General features: G+C 45.2%; 1 protein-coding gene across 1 annotated transcript; it reads right to left on the reverse strand.

The window, feature by feature from the left end:
- Positions 1-858: 858 nt before the first annotated feature.
- Positions 859-22,135, reverse strand: LOC121543230 (peroxisomal carnitine O-octanoyltransferase-like). Its single transcript, XM_045226007.1, has 15 exons — positions 21,803-22,135; positions 18,908-19,166; positions 18,460-18,775; positions 7,632-7,756; positions 7,269-7,450; positions 5,675-5,799; positions 5,224-5,332; positions 5,011-5,104; positions 3,999-4,124; positions 3,494-3,589; positions 3,138-3,245; positions 2,452-2,582; positions 2,200-2,323; positions 1,908-2,080; positions 859-1,114 (listed from the first exon to the last, which is right to left on the reverse strand). The coding sequence occupies exons 1-15, from the start codon at positions 22,003-22,005 to the stop codon at positions 994-996; spliced, it is 2,292 nt and encodes a 763-aa protein (XP_045081942.1). The 5' UTR covers positions 22,006-22,135; the 3' UTR covers positions 859-993.
- Between the last annotated feature and the right edge of the window lie 827 nt (positions 22,136-22,962).

Below are 22,962 nucleotides of genomic sequence, written 5' to 3' on the forward strand. Positions count from 1 at the left end.
GGCTGATCCCTCCTGGTGACCTGGATGGAATTATGTGATCCTTCCTTAACCCATACATTTTAACATTTTGGTCATTTAGCGGATGCTCTTATCCAGAGTGACTTACAAGAGCAATTAGGGTTAAGTGCCTTGCTCAAGGGCATAGACAGATTTTTCACCTATTCGGCTTGGGGAGTCGACCCAGCGACCATTCAGTTACTGGCCCAGCGCTCTTAACCGCTAGGCTACCAGTCACCCATAGGAAGTCCCACCAAGTTGACTACTTCAAAAAAAAAATGAAAGTCCTCAATGGCGCTGCCCATGCTGAAACAGGCTTTTGGGGACTACAGTCCTCTATCTATCGCTATGGGACAACTAATTCTAGTGCCAGGGGATGTTTCCTGCTCTTAGTCTTGAGTCATATTCACTAGGAACGAATCAGAAGCAAACAGGCCAAAATGAGGAGGTATTACCTGAACTTGTGGAATCATGGTAGGAAGTTCAATCTATACATTTAAAAACAGGGAACTCCCAATCTAGCTGCTACATAAAATCACAGATAATTACATTAATTAAAGTGCAAAATAAACACATTTGTTGAGCTGCATTTAAACAAATAATGATTTTTTTGTAAACATTTAGAAAACAATCAAGGGCTGCATTATAATAATAATTTGTTGGGTGCTTATATTTTTTCTTATTTCACATTGGAAATTAGTTTTTTACATATCTCAACTCCCCCTGAGACACCCCCAGAGAGTGGGGTCATGGCAAAGGTCTGCCATTATCAACGGCGACCCTGGAGCAATTAGGGTTAAGTGCCTTGCTTAAGGGCACATTGAAAGACTTATCACCTTGTTGGCTCAGGGATTTGAACTAGCGACCTTTCGGTTACTGGCCAAACGCTCTAACCACTAGGCTACCTGTAGCATTGTTACAATGCTTTTGCATTGATCTGTGCAGAATGAAACGATTATTATTGGCTGCCATCTAGAAACTGTATGTTTGTGTGTGTTAGAGCTGAGCTGTGGTAGCCAGATGTAGCATCTCATGTAGGGAGGTAACCAGGTTCTGGAACAGGGTCTCTGCATCCGTCTCTGGACTGGACTTCCACGCCGAACAGGAAGCCACAATCCTGAAACAGGATGTACAAGTCAGACACCAGAAGCTTCAAGAGGTTAACACAATCAGGCCATCATAGAGAGGACAGATGTACTAACGACAAACTACAAATTCTACTAACTACATGTTAGACCAAATAGCAGAAATAACAACTGTTCAAAATCAAATTGAATCAAAGTTTAGCAGATGTAATAGCGGGTGCAGTGATATGCTTTTGTTACTAGCTCCTAACAATGCAATAAAATGTCAAACAAGTCCACAATAATCATTGTCCAGGTCTTGTGTGTGTGTGTGTGTGTGTGTGTGGGGGGGGGTGTTAGATTAATTTGTATTTTAAGAATAATGACTAAAGGATTTCACCCCAAATACAGTATAAATGTGTGAACGGTGTTAGAGTTATAATGTAGTGGCAACCCACTAACAGAGGGGGGCGGGACTAAACATTCCAGGGTGAAGGGGACTGAGAAAACGCCAGAGCTCTTAATGAATAAAAATACAGATCATTCTTGCTGGTTGTGGACCTTGAATCATTTATGATTAAAACCAGAGCCTTACAACCTCTGGTAATGATTCAAGCTTAGGTTGAATTAGAGATAGAAATTCTCGTGACAGTGGGTGTGTTAGCCCACCTGTCATCTCTGATGCAGTAGAAGAACCCATAGCCATTGTGCACCATGGGAGCGCCCACCCCATGAACTGTGGAGTAGCCAGCCAGACTGGTGGACAGGGTAAAGTTACCGCCCCCGCCACTGGAGAGAGAACACACACACATTACACATACCATAAACACACACACACACACAAACCTCTTGGAATACAGTGGATCAGTGAAAAGGTCTGGCATAGGAAGTCCCTCCTCCTTGGCGATCAGGTACAGGCCCAGGAGATGTCTGTCAAAACCTTTTCCGTTCTGTGCCTCGGCCATCAGTTTGTTGTGCTTGTTGAAGGCCAGCAGCAGGGCTTTCCTCTTAGCCTCAGCCTGGGAGACACACAGAAAGTCAGAGTGTAAGTAGCCTGGTCGCCAGATTTACATGTATGGCATGACAATGAATGAAGAACTAACTGGTTTATTGGACACACACAAACTCTCACACTTACGCTGGCTACAGGGTTGAGCATGATGCGGCACCAGTTCTGTGCTTCCAGGGTACAGGGCCTCATGGTCTCAGTCCTGCCGTGGTAGAACCTTCTGGTCATCGCTGTCTCATAGCAACTACCTGACCTAGGACGGGGGATTATCATCAATCATCAGTTATGGAGAGACTATTGGGGGGAAGGATGGATGAATGGATGGGTGGATGTTGGGTGTGTGGTGGATGGAGGAATTGGATGGATGATGGGTGGTGTTACCTCCCATGCTGTCTGTAATAAGCCAGTTGAAGGGCCAGTTGTATGAAGGTGTCTGGGTGGAGCTTCCTCTGTTTGATAGCTGCTTTCCCAAACGAGGTGAAGGCATAACACACCACCTGCAAGTCCTGGGTCTGGAGACACACACAGGTCTGTCAAACCAGATATCACACACAGATTAGAGTTGTGTGTGTGAGGTGGGGAGTGTAAGGACCTCTGAGGGTGTGTGTTAGACAGCTGCGGCCCAGACAGAGAATTCACGGTCTGCATTTCTCATGCTGCTGGGGTCAGACAAACAACTTTGGAATGATTTTTTTGGGGGTCCCACAGATTATTTAGAATGGTTGTCTTTCTGTTTTTTAAAAGCTCCTCTTTGTCAGACTATTCACTAACCTGTTTCTTAGGCAATGTTTTGCACATTTTGATCTTGCCTAGGGTGGCAGAATTGCCTAGGGTGGCAGAATTGCCTAGGGTGGCAGAATTGCATAACATACACCTAAAATAACATTGGGGACTGTAGGCGTGTTCGGGACCAGTTCTTGAGGGAGCGGATGGGAGTCGGACAAGAAGACAGTCCTGCACAGACTTCTGTTTGTGCGCGATCAACAAAACCTAATCTGACCACTAGGGGGAAGCAGAGAAATGAATGGAAGATGTGTGTGTGTGTGTGTGTGTGTTTGTGGACTCACAGTCTCAAAGTACTGTTGCTTGGCATGTGCAATGTCACTCCTGACTCTGTCATCCACAGTGAAGACCAACTCTTCAGGAAGAGGCATAGGCCGCACTGTCTCAGAGCCCTACACAGACACACACATCAAAAAATATACTGTTTGCTTACAGTGAAAGTAAGGTACTTGGAATTAAGGTTACCAGAACCATGCCTTCAAATGGGGCATGCTGCAACACACACACACAAACAGCAATTACCATAGATAGGAGCACGCTCACAACAAAACATCATTACACTACTGCCAACAGAGGAGTATTGTTATCTCAAACCTCTCTCTCTCTCTCAACACAAACACAAACACACACAGTAACTCACGTCACAGTTGGATCCGAAGGTTCCGTCGGCGATGGAGTTGTAGGATTTGTCTCCCCAGTGGATGGTAGGGTCTCCTATCAGCACCTCCAGGGACACCTGGGGGCAAAGGCCAAAGGTCATATTATACCACACTTAGGATGGTATGGTTGCCTGTGGTGTATGTGTGTGTGTGTTGTAGGGGCCAACCAGGACATAAGACTACGACCCAGATGTCATATCCTCACATATCTTTACTTACAATCAAAACACGTGTAACCTGCTTAATTGCTTACACATAACTTAAAAAGATCTCACTCTCTGTACTGGACAATATCACAAAGCGGCAAAAGTCTCACTGCTCTCATTGTTTAACTGAAAGTTTGCTTTTTAGCCTCTGGTGCTATTATCCTTTGCATTTTACTTCGACCGCATCCTGGACTCTGCTCATTTACCTTTACAAAGTCAACTTACTATTGCAAATTTACGTCTACAGTGTGTGAGAGGTTGTGCGTGTGTGTGTACGTACCGGTGTGTAGTTCTCTGCAGTAGCGTAGGGTTTAGCATCGTCCAGTGAGACCACAAACAGACTGCTCTGGATGGTCTCTAAGAGGGTCTTATTGGCTGGATCTATACCTATCAGATACTCCCTGGCCTACAGACAGACAGAGACAGATGAGAGAGAGAGACAGAGACAGACGGAGAGAGAGAGAGAGAGAGACAGACGAGAGAGACAGAGACAGACGAAAGAGAGAGAGACAGACGAGAGACAGACGAGAGAGAGACAGACGAGAGAGAGACAGACGAGAGAGAGAGAGAGAGAGAGAGAGACAGACGAGAGAGAGAGAGAGACAGACGAGAGAGAGAGAGACGGACGAGAGAGAGAGAGACGGGAGAGAGAGAGAGAGAGAGACACAGAGACAGATGAGAGAGAGACGAGAGAGAGAGAGACAGACGAGAGAGACAGAGACAGACGAGAGAGAGACAGACGAGAGAGAGAGACGGATGAGAGAGAGAGAGACACAGAGACAAATGAGAGAGAGACGAGAGAGAGACGAGAGACAGACGAGAGAGCGAGAGACAGAGACAGACGAGAGAGAGAGAGAGAGAGAGAGAGACGGACGAGAGAGAGAGACAGACGAGAGAGAGACGGACGAGAGAGAGAGAGAGACAGACGAGAGAGAGAGAGACAGACGAGAGAGAGAGAGACACAGAGACAGACGAGAGAGAGAGAGACAGAGACAGACGAGAGAGAGAGAGACGGACAAGAGAGAGACAGACGAGAGAGAGAGACGGACGAGAGAGAGAGAGAGAGAGAGAGACACAGAGACAGATGAGAGAGAGAGAGACAGAGACAGACGAGAGAGATAGACGAGAGAGAGAGAGAGAGACACAGAGACAGACGAGAGAGAGAGAGAGATGAGAGAGAGAGAGAGAGACACAGAGACAGACGAGAGAGAGAGAGACGGAGACAGACGAGAGAGAGAGAGACATTTTATGGCATGGTGATGTCTGTTCTATACATCCAACTTCACACACACCTTAACCCAGCGTGTCCTCTCCTCTGAGGTGAGAGCGGCGACTCCATCTCCTGCTGGCTCCCCCTCACAACACTGCTTCACATAGGTCAGCTGCCTACACACGCCACAAACACACACACACAAATACTGATACATACACGCAAAGGCATATAAATACATGCAAATATATGCAGATGCACATAAATATACCTAAATATCCACCGGCCAGCATACCTGAGCAGCTCTGGAGGGGTAAGAATGTGTCCGTCACACACTGCATCAAATGAGAAGAAACGGCCCTTACACATCACCACCACATGGGAGGGGCATGGACCCTCGCTCTCTACAACACACAGAAAAAACACATCTATACATACACAAAATGTATAAATCCACACACACACACACATACAGTTGAAGTTGGAAGTTTACATACACCTTAGCCAAATACATTTAATCCTAGTAAAAGTTCCCTGTTTTAGGTAAGTTAGTTATGTGTGCCTTGAATTCTAAATAAAGCACCATCACACCTACTCCTCCATGCTTCACGTGGGAACCACACATGCGGAGATCATCCATTCACCTACTCTGTGTCTCACAAAGACACAGCGGTTGGAACCAAAAATCTCAAATTTGGACTCATCAGACCAAAGGACAGATTTCCACCGGTCTAATGTCCACCTACCTGTCTTAAAGTAGTTGATGATGGTATCCTTGGTGACTCCAGGAACTTTGCATGTACAGAACAGCATTCTGAACTGGTCCATATCCAACACCACATTACCGTTCTTATGAGGGTCCAGCCTCTCCCTGTCGGAGATAACACAGTTAGAGAGTGTGTGTACTGAACATACGTAGGTGTGTGTGTTTTATTTTATTTTATTTTATTTCACCTTTATTTAACCAGGTAAGCCAGTTGAGAACAAGTTCTCATTTACAACTGCGACCTGGCCAAGATAAAGCATAGCAGTGCGATAAAAACAACAACACAGAGTTACATATGGGGTAAAAAAACATAAAGTCAAAAAATACAACAGAAAATATATATACAGTGTGTGCAAATGTAGCAAGTTATGGAGGTAAGGCTATAGTGCAAAATAATTGCAATTAGTATTAACACTGGAATGCTAGATGTGCAAGAGATTATGTGCAAATAGAGATACTGGGGTGCAAAAGAGCAAAATAAATAACAATATAGGGATGAGGTAGTTGGGTGGGCTAATTTCAGATGGGCTGTGTACAGGTGCAGTGATCGATAAGGTGCTCTGACAACTGATGCTTAAAGTTAGTGAGGGAGATAAGAGTCTCCAGCTTCAGAGATTTTTGCAATTCGTTCCAGTCATTGGCAGCAGAGAACTGGAAGGAATGGCGGCCAAAGGAGGTGTTGGCTTTGGGAATGACCAGTGAGATATACCTGCTGGAGTGCAGACTACGGGTGGGTGCTGCTATGGTGACCAATGAGCTAAGATAAGGCGGGGATTTGCCTAGCAGTGATTTATAGATGGCCTGGAGCCAGTGGGTTTGACGACGAACATGTAGTGAGGACCAGCCAACAAGAGCGTACAGGTCACAGTGGTGGGTAGTGTATGGGGCTTTGGAGACAAAACGGATGGCACTGTGATAGACTACATCCAATTTGCTGAGTAGAGTGTTGGAGGCTATTTTGTAAATGACATCGCCGAAGTCAAGGATCGGTAGGATAGTCAGTTTTACGAGGGCATGTTTGGCAGCATGAGTGAAGGAGGCTTTGTTGCGAAATAGGAAGCCGATTCTAGATTTAATTTTGGATTGGAGATTCTTAATGTGAGTCTGGAAGGAGAGTTTACAGTCTAACCAGACACCTAGGTATTTGTAGTTGTCCAAATACTCTAGATCAGACCCGTCGAGAGTGGTGATTCTAGTCGGGTGGGCGGGTGCCAGCAGCGTTCGATTGAAGAGCATGCATTTAGTTTTACTAGAGTTTAAGAGCAGTTGGAGGCTACTGAAGGAGTGTTGTATGGCATTGAAGCTCGTTTGGAGGTTTGTTAACACAGTGTCCAATGAAGGGCCAGATGTATACAAAATGGTGTCGTCTGCGTAGAGGTGGATCTGAGAGTCACCAGCAGCAAGAGCGACATCATTGATATACACGGAGAAAAGAGTCGGCCCAAGAATTGAACCCTGTGGCACCCCCATAGAGACTGCCATAGGTCCAGACAACAGGCCCTCCGATTTGACACACTGAACTCTATCTGAGAAGTAGTTGGTGAACCAGGTGTGTGTGTGTGTGTGTGTCTTACGTGCGGAGCAGGTCCCAGTATTGTAGAGTGTGCCACATGCTTATGCTATTCCTCTGTAGCTGTACTCCCTCTGTAGGGGGCCAGCAGTGCTCTAGGTAGGGTGCAGGACCTCCGAAGTTCACATTCAACTGGGAGGGGTAACGCAATTCCAGATAGGCTGCATCCAGCCACCACTCCTCCAACTGGGGATCAACACACACACAATAAAGATGAAACACTGCAGGGGAACACCGTAATGACTAGTATTTAAAACACTCAAAGTTTCCCTTTTACAGTTGCTCAGGGTCGAGCATGGTGTGTGCCCAGTTCTCCCAGGTTCTAGCTGTGCAGTGTGTTGTGTGTGTGTTTGTTGAGTGTGTGTACCCAGTTCCTGTGAGTCCTGCCTCTCTGCAGTAGTTTTTGGTGCAGGTCTTTGCCGATGCCCTCTCCAAACCTCTTCAATATGGCCGCAGTCACCTGGTACTCCTCCTCTGTAGCAAACGGCCACACTGGAACACACACACAGACATTTCAGTTACTCGACAAACACACATGGTTCAGGGTCCAGGCTAACGGTGCTTCTCGTTCACACATGCAGCTGGCTTCTCAACGGCATCCAGGTACTTGGCGAGGCTCCCCTCTAGAGACGGTACAGGGAGAGGAGGCAGTCTATGCTGGTACTGAAATGTCCGCTCAGCGGGGGACTCTGACACCTGGTTGGCCATGTTGTCACCTACAGCACCAAAACACCTGGTTGGCCATGTGGTCACATACAGCACCAAAACACCTGGTTAGCCATGTGGTCACCTATAGCACCAAAACACCTGGTTAGCCATGTGGTCACATACAGCACCAAAACACCTGGTTGGCCATGTTGTCACCTACAGCACCAAAACACCTGGTTAGCCATGTTGTCACATACAGCACCAAAACACCTGGTTAGCCATGTGGTCACCTACAGCACCAAAACACCTGGTTAGCCATGTTGTCACATACAGCACCAAAACACCTGGTTGGCCATGTTTTCACCTACAGCACCAAAACACCTGGTTAGCCATGTTGTCACATACAGCACAAAAACACCTGGTTAGCCATGTGGTCACCTACAGCATCAAAACACCTGGGGCCTCATTTATCAATGCGTAGGCACAAATCTGTGCGTAAAACCATGTGTGGGATCAGGAAGTCCAGGATCCAGTTGCATAGGGAGGTGTTCAGTCCCAGGGTCCTAAGCTTGGTGACAAGCTTGGAGGGGACAGAAAATAGTATGTGTGGGGTACAGAGATTAGGTAGTCATTCAGAAATCATGTTAAACACTGTTATTGCACACCAGTGGTGGTCGGTGCCGATTAAGATGAGGGAGTATTATAATTTTTTTAATGAGCATGGCCTTATTTCTATTAAAGCATATTGGATGACTATCATTCATATTCCATTCACCCAGCTCAATGTAACATTGATAGGTTAAGGCTACTACATGATACTCAAATTTTTCCTGTACCTATCATGAGGTTGCTACAACCTAGCCTATGAATGAAAGTTTACAACGTAGGTGCACAGGTCGAGAGAATTTTGAGTAATCAAGGTGACAAACAGTGACACATTCAATACTACCTTGCACAATCTTGCCTGCATTTAACTGATCTATGGCGTAATCATTAGTCCAACAGTTGCAAATGAGAGTTTCTATTGAACAAACTCAGGTATTTGTTTATCCCTGTTTCCTTCCGTTTTAAGAATTTTTTTCTCCACAGAATCGGCGGAATGAATACACCCCTGATCACACGCAAACACAGTTCACTTTCATAGCAACCACATAAAAACAGCGTGATCACTTTGCTCGTTGTGTATATATATATATATATATACAGTGAGGGGAAAAAGTATTTGATCCCCTGCTGATTTTTTACGTTTGCCCACTGACAAAGACATGATCAGTCTATAATTTTAATGGTAGGTTTATTTGAACAGTGAGAGACAGAATAACAACAAAAAAATCGAGAAAAACGCATGTCAAAAATATTATAAATTGATTTGCATTTTAATGAGGGAAATAAGTACTTGACCCCTCTGCAAAACATGACTTAGTACTTGGTGGCAAAACCCTTGTTCGCAATCACAGAGGTCAGACGTTTCTTGTAGTTGGCCACCAGGTTTGCACACATCTCAGGAGGGATTTTGTCCCACTCCTCTTTGCAGATCTTCTCCAAGTCATTAAGGTTTCGAGGCTGACGTTTGGCAACTCGAACCTTCAGCTCCCTCCACAGATTTTCTATGGGATTAAGGCCTGGAGACTGGCTAGGCCACTCCAGGACCTTAATGTGCTTCTTCTTGAGCCACTCCTTTGTTGCCTTGGCCGTGTGTTTTGGGTCATTGTCATGCTGGAATACCCATCCACGACCCATTTTCAATGCCCTGGCTGAGGGAAGGAGGTTCTCACCCAAGATTTGACGGTACATGGCCCCGTCCATCGTCCCTTTGATGCGGTGAAGTTGTCCTGTCCTCTTAGCAGAAAAACACCCCCAAAGCATAATGTTTCCACCTCCATGTTTGACGGTGGGGATGGTGTTCTTGGGGTCATAAGCAGCATTCCTCCTCCTCCAAACATGGCGAGTTGAGTTGATGCCTAAGAGCTCCATTTTGGTCTCATCTGACCACAACACTTTCACCCAGTTCTCCTCTGAATCATTCAGATGTTCATTGGCAAACTTCAGACGGCCCTGTATATGTGCTTTCTTGAGCAGGGGGACCTTGCGGGCACTGCAGGATTTCAGTCCTTCACGGCGTAGTGTGTTACCAATTGTTTTCTTTGTGACTATGGTCCCAGCTGCCTTGAGATCATTGACAAGATCCTCCCGTGTAGTTCTGGGCTGATTCCTCACCGTTCTCATGATCATTGCAACTCCACGAGGTGAGATCTTGCATGGAGCCCCAGGCCGAGGGAGATTGACAGTTATTTTGTGTTTCTTCCATTTGCGAATAATCGCACAAACTGTTGTCACCTTCTCACCAAGCTGCTTGGCGATGGTCTTGTAGCCCATTCCAGCCTTGTGTAGGTCTACAATCTTGTCCCTGACATCCTTGGAGAGCTCTTTGGTCTTGGCCATGGTGGAGATTTTGGAATCTGATTGATTGATTGCTTCTGTGGACAGGTGTTATTTATACAGGTAACAAACTGAGATTAGGAGCACTCCCTTTAAGAGTGTGCTCCTAATCTCAGCTCGTTACCTGTATAAAAGACACCTGGGAGCCAGAAATCTTTCTGATTGAGAGGGGGTCAAATACTTATTTCCCTCATTAAAATGCAAATGAATTTATAACATTTTTGACATGCGTTTTTCTGGATTGTTTTGTTGTTATTCTGTCTCTCACTGTTCATATGAACCTACCATTAAAATTATAGACTGATAATTTCTTTGTCAGTGGGCAAACGTACAAAATCAGCAGGGAATCAAATACTTTTTTCCCTCACTGTATATATATATATATATATATATATATATATATACAGTTGAAGTCGGAAGTTTACATACACCTTAGCCAAATACATTTAAACTCAGTTTTTCACAATTCCTGACATTTAATCCTAGTAAAAATTCCCTGTCTTAGGTCAGTTAGGATCACCACTTTATTTTAAGAATGTGAAATGTCAGAATAATAGTAGAGAGAATGATTTATTTCAGCTTTTATTTATTTCATCACATTCCCAGTGGGTCAGAAGTTTACATACACTCAATGAGTATTTGGTAGCATTGCCTTTAAATTGTTTAACTTGGGTCAAACATTTTGGGTAGCCTTCCACAAGCTTCCCACAATAAGTTGGGTGAATTTTGGCCCATTCCTCCTGACAGAGCTGGTGTAACTGAGTCAGGTTTGTAGGCCTCCTTGCTCGCACACGCTTTTTCAGTTCTGCCCACACATGTTCTACAGGATTGAGGTCAGGGCTTTGTGATGGCCACTCCAATACCTTGACTTTGTTGTCCTTAAGCCATTTTGCCACAACTTTGCAAGTATGCTTGGGGTCATTGTCCATTTGGAAGACCCATTTGCGACCAAGCTTTAACTCCCTGACTGATGTCTTGAGATGTTGCTTCAATATATCCATATAATTTTCCTTCCTCATGATGCCATCTATTTTGTGAAGTGCACCAGTCCCTCCTGCAGCAAAGCACCCCCACAGCATGATGCTGCCACCGCCGTGCTTCACGGTTGGGATGGTGTTCTTCGGCTTGCAAGCAACCCCTTTTTCCTCCAAACATAACGATGGTCATTATGGCCAAACAGTTCTATTTTTGTTTCATTAGACCAGAGGACATTTCTCAAAAAAGTACGATATTTGTCCCCCATGTGCAGTTGCAAACCGTAGTCTGGCTTTTTTATGGCGGTTTTGGAGCAGTGGCTTCTTCCTTGCTGAGCGGCCTTTCAGGTTATGTTGATATAGGACTCGTTTTACTGTGGATATAGATACTTTTGTACCTGTTTCCTCCAGCATCTTCACAAGGTCTTTTGCTGTTGTTATGGGATTGATTTGCACTTTTCGCACCAAAGTACGTTCATCTCTAGGAGACAAAACGCGTCTCCTTCCTGAGCGGTATGACGGCTGTGTGGTCCCATGGTGGTTGTACTTGCGTACTATTGTTTGTACAGATGAACGTGGTAACTTCAGGCATTTGGAAATTGCTCCCAAGGATGAACCAGACTTGTGGAGGTCTACAATTCTTTTTCTGAGGTCTTGGCTGATTTATTTTGATTTTCCCATGATGTCAAGCAAAGAGGCACTGAGTTTGAAGGTAGGCCTTGAAATACATCCACAGGTACACCATCAATTTACTCAAATGATGTCAATTAGCCTATCAGAAGCTTCTAAAGCCATGACATTATTTTCTGGAATTTTCCAAGCTGTTTAAAGGCACAGTCAATTTAGTGTATGTAAACTTCTGACCCACTGGAATTGTGATACAGTGAATTATAAATGAAATAATCTGTCTGTAAACAATTGTTGGAAAAATTACTTGTCATGCACAAAGTAGATGTCCTAACCAACTTGCCAAAACGATAGTTTGTTAATAAGAAATTTGTGGAGTGGTTGAAAAACAAGTTTTAATGACTCCAACCTAAGTGTATGTAAACTTCCGACTTCAACTGTATATATATATATATACAGTGGGGAGAACAAGTATTTGATACACTGCCGATTTTGCAGGTTTTCCTACTTACAAAGCATGTAGAGGTCTGTAATTTTTTATCATAGGTACACTTCAACTGTGAGAGACGGAATCTAAAACAAAAATCCAGAAAATCACATTGTATGATTTTTAAGTAATTCATTTGCATTTTATTGCATGACATAAGTATTTGATCACCTACCAACCAGTAAGAATTCCGGCTCTCACAGACCTGTTAGTTTTTCTTTAAGAAGCCCTCCTGTTCTCCACTCATTACCTGTATTAACTGCACCTGTTTGAACTCGTTACCTGTATAAAAGACACCTGTCCACACACTCAATCAAACAGACTCCAACCTCTCCACAATGGCCAAGACCAGAGAGCTGTGTAAGGACATCAGGGATAAAATTGTAGACCTGCACAAGGCTGGGATGGGCTACAGGACAATAGGCAAGAAGCTTGGTGAGAAGGCAACAACTGTTGGCGCAATTATTAGAAAATGGAAGAAGTTCAAGATGACGGTCAATCACCCTCGGTCTGGGGCTCCATGCAAGATCTCACCTCGTGGGGCATCAATGATCATGAGGAAGGTGAGGGATCAGCCCAGAACTACATGGCAGGACCTGGTCAATGACCTGAAGAGAGCTGGGACCACAGTCTCAAAAAAAAACATTAGTAACACACTACGCCGTCATGGATTAAAATCCTGCAGCGCACGCAAGGTCCCCCTGCTCAAGCCAGCGCATGTCCAGGCCCGTCTGAAGTTTGCCAATGACCATCTGGATGATCCAGAGGAGGAATGGGAGAAGGTCATGTGGTCTGATGAGACACAAATATAGTTTTTTGGTCTAAACTCCACTCGCCGTGTTTGGAGGAAGAAGAAGGATGAGTACAACCCCAAGAACACCATCCCAACCGTGAAGCATGGAGGTGGAAACATCATTCTTTGGGGATGCTTTTCTGCAAAGGGGACAGGACGACTGCACCGTATTGAGGGAAGGATGGATGGGGCCATGTATCGCGAGATCTTGGCCAACAACCTCCTTCCCTCAGTAAGAGCATTGAAGATGGGTCGTGGCTGGGTCTTCCAGCATGACAATGACCCGAAACACACAGCCAGGGCAACTAAGGAGTGGCTCCGTAAGAAGCATCTCAAGGTCCTGGAGTGGCCTAGCCAGTCTCCAGACCTGAACCCAATAGAAATTCTTTGGAGGGAGCTGAAAGTTCGTTTTGCCCAGCGACAGCCCCGAAACCTGAAGGATCTGGAGAAGGTCTGTATGGAGGAGTGGGCCAAAATCCCTGCTGCAGTGTGTGCAAACCTGGTCAAGACCTACAGGAAACATATGATCTCTGTAATTGCAAACAAAGGTTTCTGTACCAAATATTAAGTTCTGCTTTTCTGATGTATCAAATACTTATGTCATGCAATAAAATGCAAATTAATTACTTAAAAATCATACAATGTGATTTTCTGGATTTGTGTTTTAGGTTCCGTCTCTCACAGTTGAAGTGTACCTATGATAAAAATTACAGACCTCTACATGCTTTGTAAGTAGGAAAACTTGCATAATCGGCAGTGTATCAAATACTTGTTCTCCCCACTGTATATATATACACACACTACCAGTCAAAGGTTTGGACACACCTACTCATTGAAGGGTTTTTCTTTATTTTTACTATTCTTTACATTGTAGAATACTGTGGGCTCTCATTCTCCGTGGCCGACGTGAGTAAGACATTTAAGCATGTTAATCCTCGCAAGGCTGCCGGCCCAGACGGCATCCCTAGCCCCGTCCTCAGAGCATGTGCAGACCAGCTGGCTGGTCCCTATCCCAGTCTGCTGTCCCCACTTGCTTCAAGATGTCCACCATTGTTCCTGTACCCAAGAAAGCAAAGGTAACTGAACTAAATGAATATCGCTCCGTAGCACCCACTTCTGTCATCATGAAGTGCTTTGAGAGGCTAGTTAAGGATAATATCACCTCTATCTTACCTGACACCCTAGACCCACTTCAATTTGCTTATCGCCCCAATAGATCCACAGACTATGCAATCGCCATTGCACTGCACACTGCCCTATCCCATCTGGACAAGAGGAATACCTACGTCAGAATGCTGTTCATTGACTATAGCTCAGCCTTCAACACCATAGTACCCTCCAACCTCATCATTAAGCTTGGGCCCTGGGTCTGAACCCCGCCCTGTGCAACTGGGTCCTGGACTTCCTGACGGGCCGCCCCCCAGGTGGTGAAGGTAGGAAACACTTCCACTTCGCTGATCCTCAACACAGGGGACCCACAAGGGTGCGTGCTCAGCCCCCTCCTGTACTCCCTACTCACCCATGACTGCGTGGCCACACACGAGGCCTCAATCATCAAGTTTGCAGACGACACAACAGTAGTAGGCCTGATTACCAACAATGATGAGACAGCCTACAGGGAGGAGGTGAGGGCCCTGGCAGAGTGGGGCCAGGAAAATAACCTCTCCTTCAACGTCAACAAAACGAAGGAGCTGATCGTGGACTTCAGGAAACAGCAGAGGGAGCACACCCCCATCCACATCGACGAGACCGCAGTGGAGACGGTGGAAAGCTTCAGGTTCCTTGGCGTGCACATCACTGACAATCTGAAATGGTCTACCCACACAGACAGTGTGGTGAAGAAGGCGCAACTGCGCCTCTTCAATCTCAGGAGGCTGAAGAAATTCAGCTTGGCCCCCAAGACCCTCAAACTTTTACAGATGCACAATTGAGAGCTTCCTGTCGGGCTGTATCACCACCTGGTAAGGCAACTGCACCGCCCGCAACCGCAGGGCTCTCCAGAGGGTGATACGGTCTGCCCAACGCATCAGCCGGGGGCACACTGCCTGCCCTCCAGGACACCTACAGCACCCGATGTCACAGGAACCACGGCCTGTCATCCAGAAGGCGAGGTCAGTACAGGTGCATCAAAGCTGGGACCGAGAGAATAAAAAACAGCTTCTATCTCAAGGTCATCAGACTGTTAAATAGCCATCACTAGCTGGCTACCACCCGGTTACTCAACCCTGCACCTTAGAGGCTGCTGCCCAATATACATAGACATGGAATCACTGGCCACTTTAAATAATGGAACACTAGTCACTTTAATAATGTTTACATACTGCTTTACTCATCTCATATGTATATACTGTATTTTATTATACTGTATTTAGTCAATGCCAATCCGACATTGCTCATCCTAATATTTCTATATTTCTTAATTCCATTATTTTACTTTTAGATTTGTGTATTGTTAGACACTACTGCACTGTCGGAGCTAGGAACACAAGCATTCCACTACACCCGCAATAACATCTGCTAAATATGTGTATGTGACCAATAAAATGTTATTTGATATAAATAATCTGGCTCCATAACCATATGATCAAACATAGTTAGCTAGCCAGTTCTGCTTTCTGCAGAAACAAGTACACTAACAGGCCCTCGTATTGCTTTCACCCTTCAGAAAGTATTCATACCCCTTAACTTATTCCACATTTTGTTACAGCCTAAATTCAAAATGGATTAAATATGTTTTACCCATCTACACACACACAATACCCCATAATGACAAAGTGAAAACATGTTTTTAGAATTTGCAAATTTATTGAAAAAGGAATACAGAAATCTAATTTACTTAAGTATTCACACCCCTTTGCTATGACACTCCAAATCAGCTCAGGTGCATCCAATTTCCTTTGCTCATCCTTGAGTCCACTTGTGGCCAATTCAATTGTTTGGACCTGATTTAGAAAGAAACACACATGTTTATATAAGGTCCCACAGTTGACAGTGCATGTCAGAGCAGAAACTATACCATGAAGTCGAAGGAACTGTCTGTACATCTCCGAGATAGAATTGTGATGAGGCATATATCTGGGGAAGGGTATAAAACTATTTCTAGAGTGTTGAAAGTTTCCAAGAGCACAGTGGTCTCCATCATTGGGAAATGGAAAACATTTGGAACTACCCAGACTCTGCCTAAACTGACCGTTCGACCAAACTAAGCAAGCAGGCAAGAATGACCACTGACAGAACTAGAGTTCCTTGGCTGAGATGGGAGAACCTGCCAGAAAGCACAAGAGTCTCTACAACACTTCACCAATCTGGGCTTTATGGGAGAGTGGCCAGACTGAAGCCACTCCTGATTAAAAAAGGCACATGACAGCAAGCATGGAGTTTGCAAAAAGGCAAACGGGCCAAAATGGTGAGGCAGTACCTGAACTTGCCCAATAACAAACGCTTGTTTCATTATTGGTTACAAAACGTTTTGCTACGGTGTGCACTAATGAATACAACCTTTGTCTCTCTGTCCACCCAGCTCTCCAACAGCAGTGCCTTCAACTAGTCTGTCCTGTAGGCCTCTGCTAGTGACTACCTCCTCTTCCTCTCCCCCCCCTCTTCCTCTTCCTTTACTACTCCCCATCATCTTCTCCTCCTCTGGGTCACTCTCTCGCTGCCTCTCCTCCTCCTCAGGATCATCATTGCACTGGCGCTTCCTCTTCCTCTGTTTCTCCTCCACTCTCTTTGCTCCCTCTCCTCCAGCCCACATCTCCCACTCAGTCCAGAAGGTTATCTCTACCTGATGCCGAGGCTTCCTCTGCCCCACCTCCCCTCCCTCCTGCACAGTCCTGCCATCTGTCTCCCCCCTCTCCCCAACTCCTGGTCCTTCATCAGGGTCCAGCCCTGAGTCTGGGCTGTGGTAGCGTCTGACGTGGTTCTTGAGGCTGACGTTGTGGTTGAAGCTCTTGTCACAGCGCTGGCATTGGAAGGGCCTCTCCCCAGTGTGGACACGCAGGTGGGACTTCAGCTGGCTGAGCTGGGCAAAGGCACGCTGGCACACCTGGCACCCAGGAAAGAGCAACATGGACCATGTAAATACAATCATTCCGGTTTAAATAAAAATGGAAAGCTTCTTGTTTATAGTAAATAGCCCTCTTCAAAATAAGTAATTGAAACAGACACTTCAGTTGCATGTAATTGAAACCCTGCCCCTCCCTCCAGACCTGGCACTTGAAGGGCTTGTCGTCACTGTGGGACAGCTCATGCCTCTCCAGGAGGTGACCTTTGGCGAATTCCTTGTAACATGTGTGACAGATGTGTCTCTTGGACTCATGCTCTCTGAGATGGCGATTCCGTATGAGGATGTTGTCAAACTTCAGTGGGCACTCTGAGCAGCTGTAGCATCTGTGACCTTTTAATCTTTTGAATCTGTGGGTCTTCTCGTGGGTCAGCTTGTCCGGCCGCGTCCTGAAGGATTGGAGGCAGAACTTACAGGGAAACTTAAGGTCCTGACGGTGTAGCCTCCGGTGCTGCTTGAGGCCGAGTTCACTCGCACAACCCTGCCCACAGTCTGGACAGCGGACCACGAACTTGTGTTCACACTTATGGTGTTTCAGCCTGGTGGTGTACAGGACGCCACATTCAGGACAGAGGACCATATTATGTTTTTTGGAGTATTTGAATTTCTGCCGGATGCTGGCAACGTTTCCAGACCCCAGTTCTCCAGCGGCACCGCTGAACGACTCCTGGTCCTGCTGGTCTCTCTGGGGTGATGATGAAGATGATCCATCAGAGTCTTCAGCAGACTCGTCCAAACCACTCTCTCCTGTAGGCTGCTGCAATTGCCTTCCTCCTCCTCCGCTCCCCCCTCTCCCCCTGCCTCTCCCCCCTCTCCCCCTGCCTCTCCCCCTGCCTCTACCCCTGCCTCTACCCCTGCCTCTCAACCTACTACTCGTTGGTTTCTCCTCTTCTGGGTCAAAGTCAGAGTCACTCTCTATCAGTCCCTCTTCCTTCTCCTCCTCCTCTGGGTCAAATTCAGAGTCACTCTCTCTCTGTCCCTCTTCTTCATCTGTCTCTTCACCCTCCATCTCACACTCACCACCCTCCCCCTCATCTGCAGCCACCTGCTTCTTCTCTCCTTCTCTGTCTATCTGAGAGGTTTGGCTTTCAGAGTCCTCAGGCTCCATAGAGTATATTGTCACCTCAATAGAGGCCTGCTGCTCAGCATCATTCTCCTGTTGTTTACCTCCTAGGGACTTTCCCTTTCTCTCCTCTCCTCCCTCATTTTCCTGTGAGGACAGGCCATTCTCCTCCTGGCTTTGTGCACTGTCCGTCTCACTGTCCAACACCACCTCAGTTACTTTCTTGTTCTCTTCTGCTCCTTTGTTCCCCTCCTTCTTCTCCCTCACCAAGGACGTGCCACTTCCCCCTGGTCTTGGTGGCTGGTCTACAGTCACCTCCATCTGCAAAGAGCCAGTCAGCTCCAGGGCCCCATCTGTGTCCTCAGACGGCAGGGCCCCATCTGTGTCCTCAGACGGCAGGGCCACCTGCATCTCAGCCACCTTAGCGAAGGAAAACACCAGTATTATTGGAGTGACAGTTCTGTATAAAAAAAATAACTAGAGATACCACAGAATACAAATAACTGAAGTTAGTTATTTCACAATATCAACTGTTAATCCTTAAATACCCACCTGGGTGTTCTGTGGCTCCTCCCCATTTCCTCTGTGTGTCTGGACAGAAGACACGTTGCTTGCCCATGTCCTGAGGTGGTTGCAGCTCTGGCAGTGTTGGGTCACAGAGAGGCACGTCCTGTCTCCCTGCGTCTGGATCACACTCTCACGCCTGCACTGCTCACACCGCTGAAACAGCTGCAGCAGGCAGTCAATGTTCACTATAATATCTTCTGGGGAGGGAGTGGGGGCAGCAGCTTGTGGAGGGGGGGCAGCTAACCTGGGTCAAATACAAAAAAGAGCAGGTGCTATTGGCTCTTGCCAATTCATACTCATTAGCATATTTAGAAGAGAGAGTCCTGAAGAGACAGTCATTCACATTATCATGCAATTGTATCTTCTAGGAACATGCGTTGATTAAATATTTCAATAATAAGAGTCCCCTACAGCCACGTAGTCTATTGAAAACTGAGTGGTGCAGTGCTCGGTAGTCTCTCGGAACAGGAGAATCGTTTTTTCCAACGTGCATGTGAGATTTGGATGCCTAAATTAGGCTGGCTTCTGTAGAAAGAGTTTTAAAAATCTGCCCCATTATTTGTGAGTTAGAGACCTCTCTAACACCCAGGAAGCTCTGATTCAAACTCCCTTTCACCAGCTCTGCAAGCGTTATAATGTCAAAATGCGTTCGTTCCTCTCCAAATATGGAGTTTTGCTGAGCAACTATCTTCATTTATTCCTGCTATGGTCGGTCTGTACTTTCAAAAAAGGTCTAAATAAAAATGCCTCTGGATAAGAGCGTCTGCTAAATGACTAAAATGTAAATGTACAAATTACCTCGACTAACCTGTATTGACTCGGTACCGGTACCCCCTGTATATAGCCTCGTTATTGTTATTTTATTGTGTTACTTTTTATTTTATTTTAAATTGTATTTTACTTTAGTTTATTTAGTAAATATTTTCTTACCTCTTTCTTGAACTGCATTGTTGGTTAAGGGCTTGTAAGTAAGCATTTCACGGTAAGGTCTACACCTGTTGTATTCGGCACATGTGACAAATAACATTTGATTTGATAGCTGATATGGCCTATCATTTTTTTTTTTAATGATTTGGTTAGAAAGGCCCCTTGAGACCGCCCCGCCCCCTCTGTGCTGAGACCCTAGCTCCACGCGGTTCTGGGACAATAGATCCAAAATTCATACAACTACTGTACATAAAAATATATATTAAGCAATGAGGCTAAAGCAACTGACCAGAACATTTAGCTGAAAATGTTGAACTCATTTCTTCACATTATAAGCGCAGCAATGCGCCCACAGCAGTAGACTACGCGCAAATGTTCGCAACAGGTACTGGCCTTTCTCTCAGCTCTTGTGACCATTTGATCTGAACGAACCGTGCCTCGAGTATGTCAACAGAATCAAGCCTTTAGATGTTAATGTTAATTATCCTACATTATACTTGTCAACAAACATTACATTTACATTTACGTCATTTAGCAGACGCTCTTATCCAGAGCGACTTACAAATTGGTGCATTCACCCTATAGCCAGTGGGATAACCACTTTACAATTTATTTATTTTTTTATTTTTTTGGGGGGGGTAGAAGGATTACTTTATCCTATCCCAGGTATTCCTTAAAGAGGTGGGGTTTCAAATGTCTCCGGAAGGTGGTGAGTGACTCCGCTGTCCTGGCGTCGTGAGGGAGCTTGTTCCACCATTGGGGTGCCAGACTGGCGTTTAGCATAAAGTGTGAATTCGGAAAGAGTGGGACATCATAAACTGACACAGCTTAATTCTGACGCATTTATTTCTTGGTCTGACATGAGAAAATCAAAACTATTGTTAAGCCCTTGCAGAGAAACCACACGATCAAAATCACATCACTTCATTGGTGTGACATCATAGAGGGGGGCAGAGCAAGCTTCAAACAGGAAGCTCACCCCGCAAAGCACATAGTGGCATAGCTTTTTTTCCTTTTTTGATGTTGAGGTTATAAAATTGTCTAATATTGCACTGTGCCAAATTTTGATGTAAATGTGCATATTATGTAGTACTGCATCAAAATACATAAAGAAGTTACCAATATTATGTTTCAGTTTTGAAATTCAGTCTTTTTTGTTGTCCCACTGTACCTACCATAGCTAGCTAAAGTAGGACAGTCTTGTAGGCTTTTCCATGGGGGAAAGAGATACAGTTTACATTAGGGACCCCCTGTATTCATTAGGCAGGGCTCTGGTTATTGTAGTACTATATCCTGTAAAAAAAAATGTGTAGTACTGTTATTAGTACTGTTAATTGAGTATTCATACTCGGTATTAAAAAAAAATTATGCACTCACTAACTAAGTCGCTCTGGATAAGAGTGTCTGCTAAATGACTAAAATGTAAATGTATTCAGAAAAGGTGGGACACTTTTTGCATTTTGCAAACTGGGCCACCATTATAGTCGTAATTGTACCCCAATGGGCTATTAGCCCAACACATTATACGTTTCAGAAATCTTCAGATGTTTCCTAATCACACAATGTTATTGTCATTGGGGTACAATTAGGACTATAATAATGGTGTCCCAGTTGATCTAACCTGCTGTCCCAGTATACCAAATGCGAACAAAAAATATGGCTTTGACTCAGTGTGGCCAAAATGGGTGTGTCATGCATCCTGTTAACATATCAACAAAGAACATGTGTGTGTGATTTAGGAAACATCTTGAGGATTTCAGAAATGTATCATGTGTTGGGATAATATGTTGGATAGATGTCGAAAGATGGAAATGCAAAAAGTGTCCCACATTTTTTGTCTAGTTTTCAGGCCTTGTGGGCGGGGTTTTGGGTTGTCATTGGTTTTGAAATTTTAGGTAGACCTGGTAACCCTGGTAGGCTAAACTGGTAGACTGCAGAAAAAACTCGAATTACCTGTCAAGCAAAAACAAAGCCACTTCGGCATCTGTAGGCATAGATTTCTCCTCCTTGAGGTCCCTCCATCTGGTAAAAGCTTCTCCGATATTAATCCGATTTCTGGATTTGTCCTTTAATTTTCTCCACTCAGAATCTCGATCGGGTTTCTTCTTCGGTGGTAAAAAGGGTGTAAAGATTATATTGTTGTTATTATTGGCCATGATTGGGCGCAATAGAGCCACTATTTAAAACTAAATCAAATGTTTTAGGGACGGGTGTAACGTGGGCTTTCCTTACGAATCTCTGCGTTCCACCATTATTGTCTCCACCGCGGAAATGACCTACCTAATTTACCCTAGTCTTCCCCCCCTTCTTCTTCTTCAGTAGGGTTTAAGGTCGGTTGGCATCCAATCAGTGCAGTACCGCCACCTACTGTGCTGGAGCGTGTGCCAGAGACCGAAAGGAACTAAATCCTTCCTGCCAGCCCCGTTTCTCTTGGGACACACTGTCTGAATCCGAAATCACCCCCTTCCCCTTGCCCCTCCATTTGCGAGTTCAAACGCGCCTCCAACATTTGCATAAGTGTCCCAAAACTGAGGGAGTGAAAATTATAGAGAATGTAAGGCAGAGTTCCCCAACTGGCAGACCATTCGGCCCACTGGTGGTTTTATTTGGGCCCCCAAGTTTTTCTCCCAAATTAAATGTTAAACTGTTAATGCGTTTTATATATTGTAAAACGAAAGGGGGATTTTTTCATTAGAATTTTATGCTCATTCTATTATTTAAAAGTGGAACATGAATTGCATCATTGACGTCGGCAGTGTGTCCCGAAGTTGATGGGTTTATTGATCCCATCGCCACTCTCTGGAAGTCACCCTTGGAGTTTCGTCAGCAACAAGTGACAATGGAGGGCCCTTGGAACGAGTTGGTAGGGGCTAGAGGGTGGTTTGGGATTCCCTCTCTTTAGTTGTCAGTGTTTATTATGATTTTAGTGGCAAAGTAGAATAAAATATCAAAATATGAGGTAAACTCCCAGCAGAGCCCCAAGTCCAATGGGTATATCCTCTGGCATGTTGATGTTAATGTGTTGATGTTCTCCGTATCCATAGCCAGAATGATTTTGCAGTGCTTGGTGATCGAACAGGTTTCCTGTTATATTCATCAGAGGTGTGGGGAGG

Source organism: Coregonus clupeaformis, chromosome 17 (genome assembly GCF_020615455.1).
Source record: "Coregonus clupeaformis isolate EN_2021a chromosome 17, ASM2061545v1, whole genome shotgun sequence".
NCBI lineage: Eukaryota > Metazoa > Chordata > Actinopteri > Salmoniformes > Salmonidae > Coregonus > Coregonus clupeaformis.

Coding starts and splice junctions, on each gene's coding strand:
- LOC121543230 (XM_045226007.1), bottom strand. CDS start 22,005: ATGGCCAATAATAACAACAATATAATCTTTACACCCTTTTTACCACCG. Junction 3,246..3,493: donor CCTTCGGATCCAACTGTGAC/GTGAGTTACTGT, acceptor GTGTCTGTGTAG/GGCTCTGAGACAGTGCGGCC. Junction 1,115..1,907: donor GATCCACTGTATTCCAAGAG/GTTTGTGTGTGT, acceptor ATCCTGTTTCAG/GATTGTGGCTTCCTGTTCGG.